The sequence below is a fragment of the Camelus dromedarius genome, chromosome 28 (genome assembly GCF_036321535.1).
Source record: "Camelus dromedarius isolate mCamDro1 chromosome 28, mCamDro1.pat, whole genome shotgun sequence".
In the NCBI taxonomy this organism is placed as follows: domain Eukaryota; kingdom Metazoa; phylum Chordata; class Mammalia; order Artiodactyla; family Camelidae; genus Camelus; species Camelus dromedarius.
Genome location: NC_087463.1, coordinates 12,638,888 through 12,651,971, shown reverse-complemented (window position 1 = coordinate 12,651,971; position 13,084 = coordinate 12,638,888). Strand labels below are relative to the sequence as shown.

At 40.7% G+C, this 13,084-nt stretch overlaps 1 protein-coding gene across 21 annotated transcripts in view; it reads left to right on the top strand.

The window, feature by feature from the left end:
• TCF4 (transcription factor 4) overlaps window positions 1-9,089 on the top strand; it is a 344,623-nt gene extending 335,534 nt beyond the window's left edge. For 16 of the 21 annotated variants that reach the window (XM_064480362.1, XM_031441860.2, XM_031441862.2 and 13 more), the window contains 4 exons: window positions 9-171; window positions 3,379-3,608; window positions 4,071-4,211; window positions 4,405-9,089. In XM_064480362.1, the coding sequence (XP_064336432.1) occupies window positions 9-171; window positions 3,379-3,608; window positions 4,071-4,207 (530 nt within the window). In that variant the 3' untranslated portion in view covers window positions 4,208-4,211; window positions 4,405-9,089. The remainder of the gene's footprint in view (window positions 1-8; window positions 172-3,378; window positions 3,609-4,070; window positions 4,212-4,404) is intronic. The other 5 variants (XM_031441858.2, XM_031441859.2, XM_031441857.2 and 2 more) reach the window with 1 other exon arrangement.
• The last annotated feature ends 3,995 nt before the right edge of the window (window positions 9,090-13,084 follow it).

Sequence of the window (13,084 nt, the reverse complement as noted above, 5' to 3'; positions counted from 1 at the left end):
TCCTGTAGGCATGCCGCCGGGGCTGCAGGGCCAGAGTGTCTCCTCCGGCAGCTCTGAGATCAAATCCGACGATGAGGGCGACGAAAACCTGCAAGACACGAAATCTTCCGAGGACAAGAAACTAGATGACGACAAGAAGGATATCAAATCCATTACTAGGTCAAGATCTAGGTAACAGTACATCATACTGTCGCTTCATTTAATTCCTTTATTGGACTTTGATGAAGTGCACAGAACAGGAAGAAACTGTTCAGTTTTTTCCTGGCAGGTAAATCTGAGGCTGAAAGGAAAGGCCAAGGCTGACTCTAGCGGTGCGGAAGTGTCGTTTCAGATACCTGTACCCTAGGGGAGCCGGGACTGTCTTTGCATTGATGAATTTGGACCCAGCGCCAGTAATGACACACGGCAAAAGCAATTTGTATCTGATTCAAATGCAAGCAGTCGATGTCTAAAACGATACTCTACAAATTTGGTGGGAAATGCTCTTTCAAAAATGTTTCTCAAAAGAGATCTTAGTGATGTTGAAAGCTCAGTGGGTGTGCGTGCAACGTAACTTTTTCTTAACCTCCAAAGTGAGAAGATACTGATTTCCCAGCTGTATCCTAAACACATTGATGTGAATAAGAACAATATCTAAATTGCTTATCTCTTTTTCTCCCGGCTAACGCTACTCCTTTCTACAGAAAACGCAATTGCAGGAAAACAGCTTCTGGGTGGCTTTCTTACGTAGCCAATGTCTTTACGTTAGAACCTAGTTCCCTGAACTTTGATCTGGTCAGCAGGTGGTTTTTTTGAATATCATGACACCCGTGTTCTTTGCTTCAGTTCCCTGGATTGTTTTTATTTGTGAATTAAATGCCTTGTACTAATGCTATACCTCCCTTTTTCCGTTCTCAAGGTTATACCTTGTGTCCTTTAGGAATTAAGACTATATATACTGCCTTTTCATATTGCCTTTATAATTATTGAGATACATTTTACTTCAAGTTCTACCGCAAGTTCTAGAAGCTTCTAGCTTACATCTTTTCACCACTGCTACGGTTTCCTGACTCTTGGCCACATTGGTACAAAGTCCCAAGGAGGGCCTCTCACATCCTTACGAGCTTCTCTGTTAGTCCAGTCAGCTTTTGGTAACTTAACTCACAGCCGGAACACATGCATATCAGTGGATTCTTTGAGGTTTAAGAACATTTTAACTTGCTCGTAAGAACCTTCTTGTTTGAAAGGTCACTCTTTTGACATTTACTTCGGTCTCCAGAACTGTGTTGTAAGGTACTGCTTTCCAAATCTAGGCAGTTTTGTTTGCATAACCAGTTTATTTGTAAGTGGATAACCAATTCTGATCCATTATTGGCCTGAAGACCTTTGGAAAACAAGTTCCCATTTTCAGGCCTCCTTTGGACAAGGTAGGGCACATGTTTGATGTGGAAGAACATTACCCAGATTTTCAACTTTAGGACGAGACTGGCAGAAATTCAACTCTGTTATCTTGTCATTTTATTACATCCTCTATGTGTGGTGGGATGTGGATATGAATTAATAGTGACCCTGACGTTCTTGGCATCAGCAGAGGTCATGGGTGGGAGAGAGGGACCAGCAGAGGAGATGAGGAGGATCCGATGGCAGAGAAAGAGAGCACTTTCCGAGGGGTTCAGTTCATCAGCACACATCCAGGGCGGGCAGTCGCATATGGAAGGGAGCTTAACCTATGGGAAGATGAGCCAAGTCTTACAGCATCTTTCTTTGGTGTCTTCCTCCCCGCTGCTCCATCCCCCCACAAGTATTTCCGGCTTTACCTACGTCATCTTCATGGGCAGCGTGTGCTGCAACCCAGGAATCTAGTCCATTTCTGATGTACGGGGGCTTCTTTGTAGTGGGTCCTCACTGCAGTTTGGAAGTTACCCAGAGATTCTCCACAGTGGAAGATTCGGAGCCATACATATTAAGCCAGTACTCATTAAGTGTTCATTGAATTGACTAAATCACTTCCCACAGCTTCCTCCAGCTCTGAAATGTTGTGATGAACATCTTCATTCTGTGAGCATTTCAGATTCATGGGATTTTAAAGTGGAGGCTAGCCTTGATGGTCCTTGAGATCGGGGCTCTGCTCTCTAGGCTGACATCCTTACAGATGGCCGCTTCCAGACTGCTTCTTGAAGTGGAGATTCTGTTGCTTTGGAGTGAAGTTTCCTTCATTTGTCCTATCTCTCATACCCAAAAGAAGGCTCCTGCTCATGTTAATTCAGACGCTTCCACTTGGGATTCTTTGTTCTGTTCTGCCTTCCTGAGACAAGACATCTCCCCCCACCTCTCTTTTTTACATGAGATCAGCCCAGGAAATATTTGAAGCCTCCGTGCCATGAAATCTTCCTGATCTGACATGCTTTCCGGGTGGCTTATTACCCTATTTGCAACCCCCCCCCCCCATTCAGACATTTCTAGTTTCTCAGCATGATGTTGAGAAAGAGAAGTCATCTTTCTAGACTCCTGGCTCCAGCCATGCCTTATAATATGAATCATAGAATATCTCTGTTCTCACATCAGAGGCCAGGTTTTTGGCTTCATTTTTGACTCACAATGAGGTCATGGTCATTGATAACCAGTACGTGTGTGGGTTGGGTTTGGCTTGGTTTGCCTGCAGCTCATGTCAACTCAGGTTTCCTCGGCTTTTTCAGGGGCTCCTGAACATCCATAGTGTTAAAGGCCGTGGAGAGCATGTGTTTCTAACCTTCTTATTTAATGCTTGGAGACAGTGAGATTCAGATGCATTAAGTGGACTGACTGAGCCGTCAAAGCTGTTTAAACAGATAACAGCCTCTTGTCTTCACTCCCATTGCTCTGTTGTCTTGAATGCAGGACCTTCTTAATGCTGTTTAAGCTGCATCCTGTTAATTTTGACCTGTCCTCATCGTTTTTCAATCACTGTGTTCTTCAGGTTTCACATGTCACAGTATGAAAGGTAAAAAAAAAAAAAAAAAAAAAAAAAAAAAACAGCTGCAGTCTAAAACTCTTTCTGATCTGTGGTCGTGAAATGTAGATTGAGTGGAAGCTGCGGATGGCCTGCTTTGCCGTGCGTAGCCATATGGATAAACGTTTTGCTTCCTTCCATCAATGTGGCGCAGGCTTGGCCCCAGCTTGAGCCTCTCCTCTTGGGTTTGGGTTTAATGTCTGGGAGACACCAAATGTCTTGTGTAGGAACCATCAAAGCCACTGAAAGCAATGCCGAGCTCAGGTGGATGGGAAATTCTGCCAAAGACAAGAGCTTGAGATGGACGAGTTCGCCCGAACGCTCGGGAGGAAAACGAAAGGAATGTAGAAACTTTCGACCTTCCTTTTCCCCACACCATTAGAAAATGCCGCCTCCCTCTTGTCCCGCAGCAATAACGATGACGAGGACCTGACACCGGAGCAGAAGGCGGAGCGGGAGAAGGAGCGGAGGATGGCCAACAACGCCCGGGAGCGCCTGCGCGTGCGCGACATCAACGAGGCTTTCAAGGAGCTGGGCCGCATGGTGCAGCTCCACCTCAAGAGCGACAAGCCGCAGACCAAGCTCCTGATCCTCCACCAGGCCGTGGCCGTCATCCTCAGCCTGGAGCAGCAAGTCCGAGGTCAGTGCCTGGCAGAGGTCCGGGCGGCCCGCGGCTGGAGGGAGCTGGGAGGCTCCTGTGGCCTCGCGCAGCAGCAGGGAGCAGACCGCTAGGCCTCATCCAGAATCACTGTCTCCATCGCGTCTATATCTAGAAGGCAGCTCCCCTTTCTCCTGCATTTAAGTCACAGGGACTACCTCGTGGCGTCTCCATGGGTATTCTCAGTAACCAGACCTTAGTATGTTTGCTTTAACCAAGTTCCTGAGATTGTAAAGCGGCTGCCCGATTTCACCAGGCAGTTCGGTTTTCCCTCGCCACTGACCCTGTGACTCACGGTAGTGTGCATTTTTCTAACTGGTCCCTTTGTTCTGGGAGGTAGAAACGGAGAGAAGGGGTCAACAGACCCCCAGGAGAGTTGCACGATTGCCCTGGACCGGAAGCCCTGGGCATTCCCTAAATGCTCTGTGCTTTCATCTTCCACAGAAAGGAATCTGAATCCAAAAGCTGCCTGTCTGAAAAGAAGGGAAGAGGAAAAGGTGTCCTCGGAGCCACCCCCGCTCTCCTTGGCGGGCCCCCACCCTGGCATGGGAGATGCAGCCAATCACATGGGACAGATGTAAAAGGGCAAGTTTGTTTTCAGCTATTTCTGAAAGCTTTCCTTTGTTACTACCACCAAGGCATCAGCCATGAAAGCCGGATTTCACCCAAATTAACAGATTTTTTCTTTTCCCTCTTGGGGGAAAAAAAAGTTTAAAAATAAAACCTTTCCTTCTTCTGTTATAAACGTATTAATTAATCTTTCTCTCTTCTTTCTCAGGTCCAAGTTGCCACATCGCTTCATTAATACAAGAGACCACTTCCTTAACAGCTGTATTATCTTAAACCCACATAAACACTTCTCCTTAACCCCTTTTTTTGTAATATAAGACAAGTCTGAGTAGTAATGAATCGCAGACGCAAGAGGTTTCAGCATTCCCAATTATCAAAAAACCGAAAAACAAACAAAAAAAAAAAAAAAAGAAAGAAAAAAGTGCAACTTGGGTGATGACTCTCTTTAACATATCATTCAGAATGTTCAAAGCAGTATGTGCAGGCTGAGACACAGCCCAGAGACTGAATGGCAATCTTTCCACACTGTGGAACAATGCATTTGTGCCTAAACTTCTTTTGGAGAAAAAAAAAAAGTATATAATTAATTTGTAAGTCTGAAAAAAAATATTTAATTTAAAAAAAATTGTAAACTTGCAATAATGAAAAAGTGTACTTCTGAAGAAAACGACATGACAGTTTTTGTTGGTTTCCAAGTCAGCTAGTGTTTATAATGACCGGATATTGAATAAGGGAAGCTCTTGGCTGCCCTCGTAACAAAACCAGCAGATGTCCTGATGACAGCGAAGTGATGACATTAGCCATTCCTTAGGGTAGGAGGAACAGATGGATCTTATAGACCTATGACAAATATATATATAAATATATATATAAATATATATTAAAAATTTAGTGACTATGGTAAGCTTTTGTTCATTTGTTTCAGACTTTTTTCTCCTGTAAAAAAATAGTACTGATTAACTTTTTTAAAAGAAAGATTTTACTGTAAATACGGATTTTTTTTTTTTTTTTTTTTTGGTCTTATTTCTGTCCCTTTCCCCAGTTTGTTCTCGTAACCTGTAGTGCCAACTCTGCTTCCAGAGAGGTGGTGCAGGATGAAATGCTGACCCTAATGTTGCTTTTCATTCATAAATAAGTAGAAAGTTGTTTCTTCAGTCTTTTGGGAACACAGGACTTAAAAGTCACATCATGTCTAGTAGATATTAACAAGCAGCATTACCAAGACATGGCAAAAAAGAGTTTGTCTGAATTGTAATGTTGCGTTTGCGACCCTCTTCTGGGATTTTCAGAGGTACAAGGTTAGAATGCTACAATGTTACCACTGTGCCTTCCAATGTTTATATCATCGGAAACATAACATAATCAAAGTGGCTGTGATTTAACAAAATGATTAAAGTGTTACCTACATGTGTAGCCGAAGTAGTGTGCAGTGAGGTGTTTCTGAATACATGGTCAGATTTTTGGAAAAAAACAAAAACAAAAAAAAAACAAGTCAAGTTCAACAACCATCAAATGAGAAAATTGCAAGTAGTGTGACAGAGCTGATTGATTTTGTTGCTTTCTTGATTTTTTTTTCAAAATGGGTTTACTACGATGTAGATGACTTAACTGCCTTCTCCTTCGTCTGAAAAAAAAAAAATGCCAATATTCAACCATCTTGCAGCATTACAACAAGCCTTATAAGTCCTAAAGCATTAAGTTGCACTTTCTTGAGGAGGGGTAGTGCAGTATTTCTCTGGCCAGTATGAATGAAGTTTATACTTAACATATTTGATAGAAACATAGATCAAGCTGTGGCACAGTAACTCATCAGATAGCTAGCTTTGACGTCTGGGCACAATTGAACCAACTTCCATCGTGAATCTTTATAATGATTGACTTTGGTGTATAGTGCAGTAAAGAAATAGTGCTCCTAGTTAAGTATTTGTCAGCATCCTTTTGTCTCTAACTCGTTTCTATTTTTACAGCCACACAATCTTGGCATGTATTAAGAAAAAAAAAATCCCTTGTTCAAGTAGTTTTTCCACCTATCAGCACTGAGTAAATGCCATAAACCCATCGAAATGGTCTAAATGTTCCATCTGTTCTCCTGTTTTGCCAGTTATATAGTAACGAAATACATTTGTAAATTTTATGCAACAAATGGCAAACGTATCATTATTTTGAAATTGTGTATGTAAAAGTTATATTTTTACATGTAGGCTCTTGTTATTATGTGTTTTAATACATTGTATCGGTTTTTGTTTCTTTTTTTAAGCTGTGTGGTTTAAAAAAAAAGTCTCATTGAAATGAAATAGTGAGCTACAAGAATCTGAATTTTCTGTTCATTTCTGAAAAAAATGTAAGAACAAATAAGATAGTTACCACGTGGTCATCTTTTACAAACCCATAAACATTTTGATTAGCTGTGTGTTTGTTGAAAACTGTAAATATGTTCAGTAGCGATAAAACTAAAATACTTTGATTTGTTGATAAGTTCCTAAAATGTGGAGGTGGATTAAAACCTTAGGAGACTAGCAGAAATCAGACTTCATGAAAAGTTATTTTGAGGCTTTCCTGTGAAAATGTATGAACCAAGGGGCTCCAAGAAGGGCATGGAAGACAATATTGTATACTCTCCCCTCCTCCTGAGTAATGGAAACCATCTGTACTTGTACCCTCAGTATGTTGAAGATTTCCTTTTAGTGGTACACTCTGCACTCATTTTTGTATAGTCTACCAAGGCGGGTATCCCTAGGAACAGTATAATATAGGAAGCAGGTATATTGATCACATTCAGGATAAGTGTATAGAAGAAAATACGGTGTTTACTCTTTAGGGAACTGGAAACACTCCCTGCATTGATGTACATTTTAAGATGGGCACTTTTGATACATGTTATCATAAAGGTGCTTTCATAGAGCTGATTTAAAGTTTTTCAAATCTGTAAACAAAGCAAAAAAAAAAATTAAATTGTAGTTCTTCGATTATTTTTTAAATTGGTGCTTTATATTTTGTTCTCACTGAAGCAGAGTAAAAGCTACAATTTATTGTTCACCAGCTTTGATGTATTCCTTAATCAGTCATGTAATACCTCTATTGTGGAATTCCCTTTGGAAATAAGCGAAAAACTTCCTAACGGCCACCAAAAGCTGCTCACTCCTTTTTTGCTTGGTGGAGAAATGTGATCTCCTGTCCGTATTCATTGGGTTGTATCCCCATTAAAGAGAAAAGAAAAGGAAAAAAAAAAAAAGATGAAAGGGAATGTGGCCTTTTTAGTGTGTTTTTTCTCGTGGTTGTTTTGTAATTACCAAACCCAGGTAAGATATTGGTATCCTGCGCTGAATTTTCGAATGAAATTTAGCAGAAGACAGTTAGGGTGAAAATACTCTTACACAAAATTCACAAGGGTCCATACTACACTGTGTATGTGATGCTGCTTTGGCTGGGAGTCTGTTTAAGAGACTTGGACTTTAAAAGCAACTTGGAACAGTTGATCCACCTCCACATTCAAGTAATTTATGAATATGCAGAATAGGGATCTGTTCACCTAGAATTTTTTACCATTTGTCTTCTGTGTAGCTGCAAGGAACACTAATGTTTAGACAACTGTCAGTCCACCCAGTAACACAACTGGTTCTGATTCAGTCTTCCGATTCCTTTTTGTTTTTCGCTTTTTCCTATTCCTTGATTTTTTTTTTTTATTCATTTGTGATCTTTATTTTGATGAGGGATTGGGGTGGGTGGGGGGAGGGTGTTGAACCAAGACTTGGGGTTAAGAGCATTTTCGCCTTGGATCCAACAGGCAGAATATGATCTGTGTCCAAAAGTGAACTTGAGTCAGGAATGAAACAATTCAGCATAAACAAGCACAAAAATTTTAGTCTGCTGGCTGACTGGAAACAAAAAAAAAAAAGTCAAGATGGAATATGAGGAATTCCAACACAATGGGGCACCAAGGCCTTTAGGCCTCTCTTTTTATTTTGCTTTGGTTCTGTTTGTTTTTCTTTAGAGACATGATCTTTCTCATGGGACTTGAAGCGGACTCATCCTTGTGCAGTGCTGGCTCTGCCATACTCATTTCAAGTATTATAGACATATGTAATGGTGAAAATATATGAACTGTGGCCTTTTTCATTCTTGTTACTTGTGATGCAATTAAGTGAAGATAAGAGAAAAAAAAAAAAAGCAGAGATTTACCATGTATCAGTGCCTGGCTTTTTGTTATAAAGCTTTGTTTGTCTAGTGCTCTTTTTGCTATAAAATAGACTGTAGTACCCTAGTAGGAAAAAAAAAAAACTAAATTTAAAAATAAAAAATATATTTGGCTTATTTTTCGCAGGAGCAATCCTTTTATACCATGAATATTACAAAAAAAATTGTCAGATTCTGAATATTTCTTCTTTGTAGATTTTTGGAATCATTATGAGTAAAAGTTTGTTACTTTATTTTACTATTTAAAAGATGTTATTTTACCATGTGTTACTGAGATGAAACTGTATGGTAGCTTTTTTTTGTTTGTTTTTTGTTTCTGTTTTTGTTTTTGTTTTTGTTTTTGTTTTTTTAGTTGTAGGTCGCAGCGGGGAAATTTTTTGCGACTGTACACATAGCTGCAGCATTAAAAACTAAAAAAAAAAAATTGTTAAAAAAAGAAAAAAAGGGAAAACATTTCAAAAAAAAAAAAGATGAACAGTTACACCTTGTTTTCAATGTGTGGCTGAGTGCCTCGATTTTTTCATGTTTTTGGTGTATTTCTGATTTGTAGAAGTGTCCAAACAGGTTTTGTGCTGGAGTTCCTTCAAGACGAAAACAAACCCAGCTTGGTCTAGGCCATTACCTGTTTCCCATCTGTAGTTATTCGATGAAGTCATGTACATGACCGTTCTGTAGCAATAAATGTGCCATTTTTATAAACTGTTTCTGACACTTGTTTCATTTCACTTTGCATTGCCCAGACAGCCCCGATTCCCTTCTGCAAGGGGAAAACCACAGTTCTGTAGATTTCATTTTCCAACTGTTGGAGGTATTGACAGCTTAACAAACAAAACATACCAAAAAAAAAAAAAAAACAATCAGAAACAAATTGAAAAACAAAGCACATGATTGACCAAGGAAGAGATGCCCTTAATGAAAATGGAACGAGATGCATGCAAAACACAAAGAAAACTGTCTAGAGGATTAACTAATTGAAGGAATGTAATTAATGTACGTGTGACACCAAAGCTGTGCACTTGAAGGGCCTTGAACTGCTCCATTGTTGCCCGTGTTCTCTGTGTGCTGCAGCTTGCGAAGTCAAGTCAGCCTTAAACTTTTGGATCTGTTGGTTGAGTGTTTGGCAGGACCTCCTCAGCTAGGTCTTTTCAGTCAAAAATCTAAGAGGATTTCTTTTGTGTCACTTCATTTAAAGAGCTGACTATTGTTAACCACGAATAATACTACACTGTATTGATACTTTGATCTCAAACCCTCCCCACCCCACTGCTTCTGGTTGACTCTGTTGACTGTCAATCCAGATGTAAACAACCACTTTTTTTTTTCTTTTTCGTATCTTGTACAAATGGATGTGTGTCACCTATGACGGGAAGGGGGAAAAATGTACAGATGAAAATTATTCAGTGTTATGTACTGTAAGTGAATATTTTTGTAGAATGGACATCAATCTCCTTTGCAAAACTTGGAGGCTGTTTCAACATTGCATTGTAGAAATGTGAAGTGATGTGTGCAGTGGAAAGGAAAGCCTACGGTAGACGAGCACTTGGTAACAATGTTCTAAATCCAGTACGTGGTGTTCGGGAATGTCTTCACTTTGCTCTTGTACTCTTTCTAATGGGGTTTAGTGACTAGTCAACCTGAAGGAAAATGTTATAACGCTACTTGGTTCACATGTGAAATGCCCTTCGTAGCCAAATGTTGGGGTTTTTTTTTTTTTTCTTTTTCTTTTTGGTTGCATTGTTTGCAGATATTTAAACTTTATGAAATTTCCAAAGATTTTGGTTGATAAGCCCTCTTTCATTCTAAATGATTTGCGATGTTCCTATGTTTTTACTGTGTGTTTTAAATATATATAAAAGAGCCACAAGCATTTAGTCTTTTAGTATTATATTTGGTCATCTAACGGCTATTAAGAAGCGGGAAAATGAGCTTGTGCACCACTTCAGTGTCTCTTATATAGTCTATTAACATTATGTTTTATTTCAAAGGACCACATTAAACGTTAAACTTCGACTTTGGTTCATTTTTCAAAGGGAAATTAAATTGCTGGAGGAACTAAAATAATATACAAAAGCTAAGATCCCAATAATGTTAGAAATGACGAGGGGAAGGTCATCCAAAGGAGCTGAAACAGGCAGTCGGTTTTAGTCTTATCATTGGAGTCATCCACGTAAGACCCAGTGAAGTTTTAATTCTAGGCTTCAGTTATAAATCACCTTTCTTTTGACTGATAGGCTAAGACATTCCATCCGGAAGCCACTCTAAAGGAGAGCATGGCAACAACAAAAAGCAATAGTGTGTTTCCCACATTCGCATCGCTCTGGGGTCGTGCCGTTCAGTCACACTTGGGATCCTCAATGCTGTGCCAGCCGGAAGGTCTCTCATTCCACAAGGCATGCTCCTTCAAACCAGGTGCAAGGTCACGTGCTCACTGGTCATGGCCTGTGTTCTAACGAAACATGTCAGTTTTCAAAGGACTAGAGAAGAGGCAGAGTCACCTTGAGACATCATTCCTGAGAGAGCCTTTACATTGAGATGGTTGGTTGAACAAATGTGGCCTCAAGCGAAAATACTCGCGTCTTCAGGAAGGGAAGTGACTCGATGTCACTGCTTACAAGTGTGAGTGTGTTGAGGTGCAGCCCTGGAAACCTGTTGGGTGCTGTAGGTCGAAACAGTCAAATCAGCCAGCCAGCCATTTTCCAGGTATCTGTTTGAATGCCAGACCTTAAAATGACTGAATCTGTACCTAAATATAGCAAGTGTCATCGCTTAAGGGTTTTACTCTGAAAGGTGTGTCTCTAAAGCAGGGCTTCAGAACATTTTTCAGTCGTGGATGCTTCGAAAATGAAGCCACCCCATAGGCCAAAGTACAGGTATATACAGCTTTAAGGAGCTGGTGAATCTCCAGAGTCTCGGCTTAGACACTTGAGACAATTGTTCATGCATCCTAGGTTAAGAAAATCCAGTATACGGTAACTAAAGCTGAAAAAATAGAGCAGGCCCATTTACCTTGATGGAGATGGCTGAGCCTAACCAGAACTGGGCTGGTGTCTGGCTTTTCTGGGTAAAAGAAAGACCCTTTGTGTAACACAAAAAATAATATGGTCCTCGTTCACATCTGTTCCACTATATTTAGAAGTCGAATGGCTTTGGCGTTGGCATGAACATTCTTGTAAGAGGAAGCAGAAACTTGCCAAGTGCAAAGTGAAAATGTGCATGCAGAATCAGACCTGCTGGCTTGAGGTTTCTGATGGTAACCAGCCCGTGGGTGAGGAACTCTTCTGTTCTTGAGCAAACGGGACCAAATTTTGAAAAATAGGACCATCTGACTTTTTGTAAGAAATTATTATACTTCATACAATCTTTTGGGGGGTAATAATTAGGCTTATTTTTTTTTATTACAGAGGTACTGGGGATTGAACCCAGACTCTCGTGCATGCTAAGTACGCACTCTACCACTGAGCTGTACCCTCCCCCCTTAACTTTACATAATCTTGATTTGTGAGTTGGGTGAGCCATTCTAAAGGTGAAGACATGAAGGCCAGGTGAAATGCTCCAGTCCTCAGAGCTAAAACAAGTAGCCAAGTATCCTGACTGAGCCCAGTAGTCACTGCACTGGCCATCTCCTTCAAATGACAGGTCTGCCTCCACATTATAACATAATCCCGCGCCTCCCCTCCACCCACTCCCTAGCTGCATCCACGTGCATTTTTTGGTTTGCTTTGCTTTTATCTTTGCTGCTGCCTTTTCATGGTTTTTTGTTTTGTTTTGTTTTGTTTTCCGTTTTGTTTTGTTCTTTAATGGGAGTGTTTCTAAACTTCCTTGCAGTTCTCGTTTTCAACCTTGTTCTACAAATCGGGAGGCTATAACTAGATGTGAGAATGTTCCAGCAGTACGAGACGGTTAGCCAAACGATAATGTGCTCTCTGGCCCACTTTTTCTAAAATAAACTTTCTATTCTGGAATAATTTTAGATTTACAGAACAGTTGCAAAGATAATGCACAGCATTCCCACATACCCTTCACCAAGTCCCCCATAAGGGTGAAGTGTATAATCGTAGTCCATTTGTCAAAATTAAGAGATTGTCATTAGTACAGTTTCCTCGATATATGTGGGGTATTTGTTCCAGGAGCCCCTGCGGATACCAAAATCCACAGATGCTCAAGTTCCTTACATAAAACCCTAGAGTATAGGCGGTCCTCTGTATCCCCGGGTTCAGTATCCTGACTCCCACCCCAAGGACCCTTTGCAATAAGCCATCCTGTCAATACAATGCCACTTTCGCCTTCCAGAAGCTCACAACCCAAGGGCATGTGTGAAGAACAAATATAACTCATGAGGGAAGTATGGGCCCAAAGTGAAGACTGCTGGGGTGTCACTGATGATTGGAAGGATGCTAGAGGATGGTACCGAGAGGGAGGAAGGGCTTCAGACTCATAATACCATTTACAAGATACATACTTTTCAACAAGCCTCTTAACCTCATTCATTACCCTCACCTGTGAAACAGGACGAATAGTACCTACATTTTGGAGCAAATGCTGCGTTATACAGTGTGTTTCGTCCAATGCTGACACACAGAAGATGTCAATGCATTTCATAGGGATTGTGTGGTATGTAAATATTTACATATCCTTGCTCCAATCAGTCCTGCTGCACTGGCCTCTGTCTGCAAGTCCTTGCCCCCTGCCCCCAG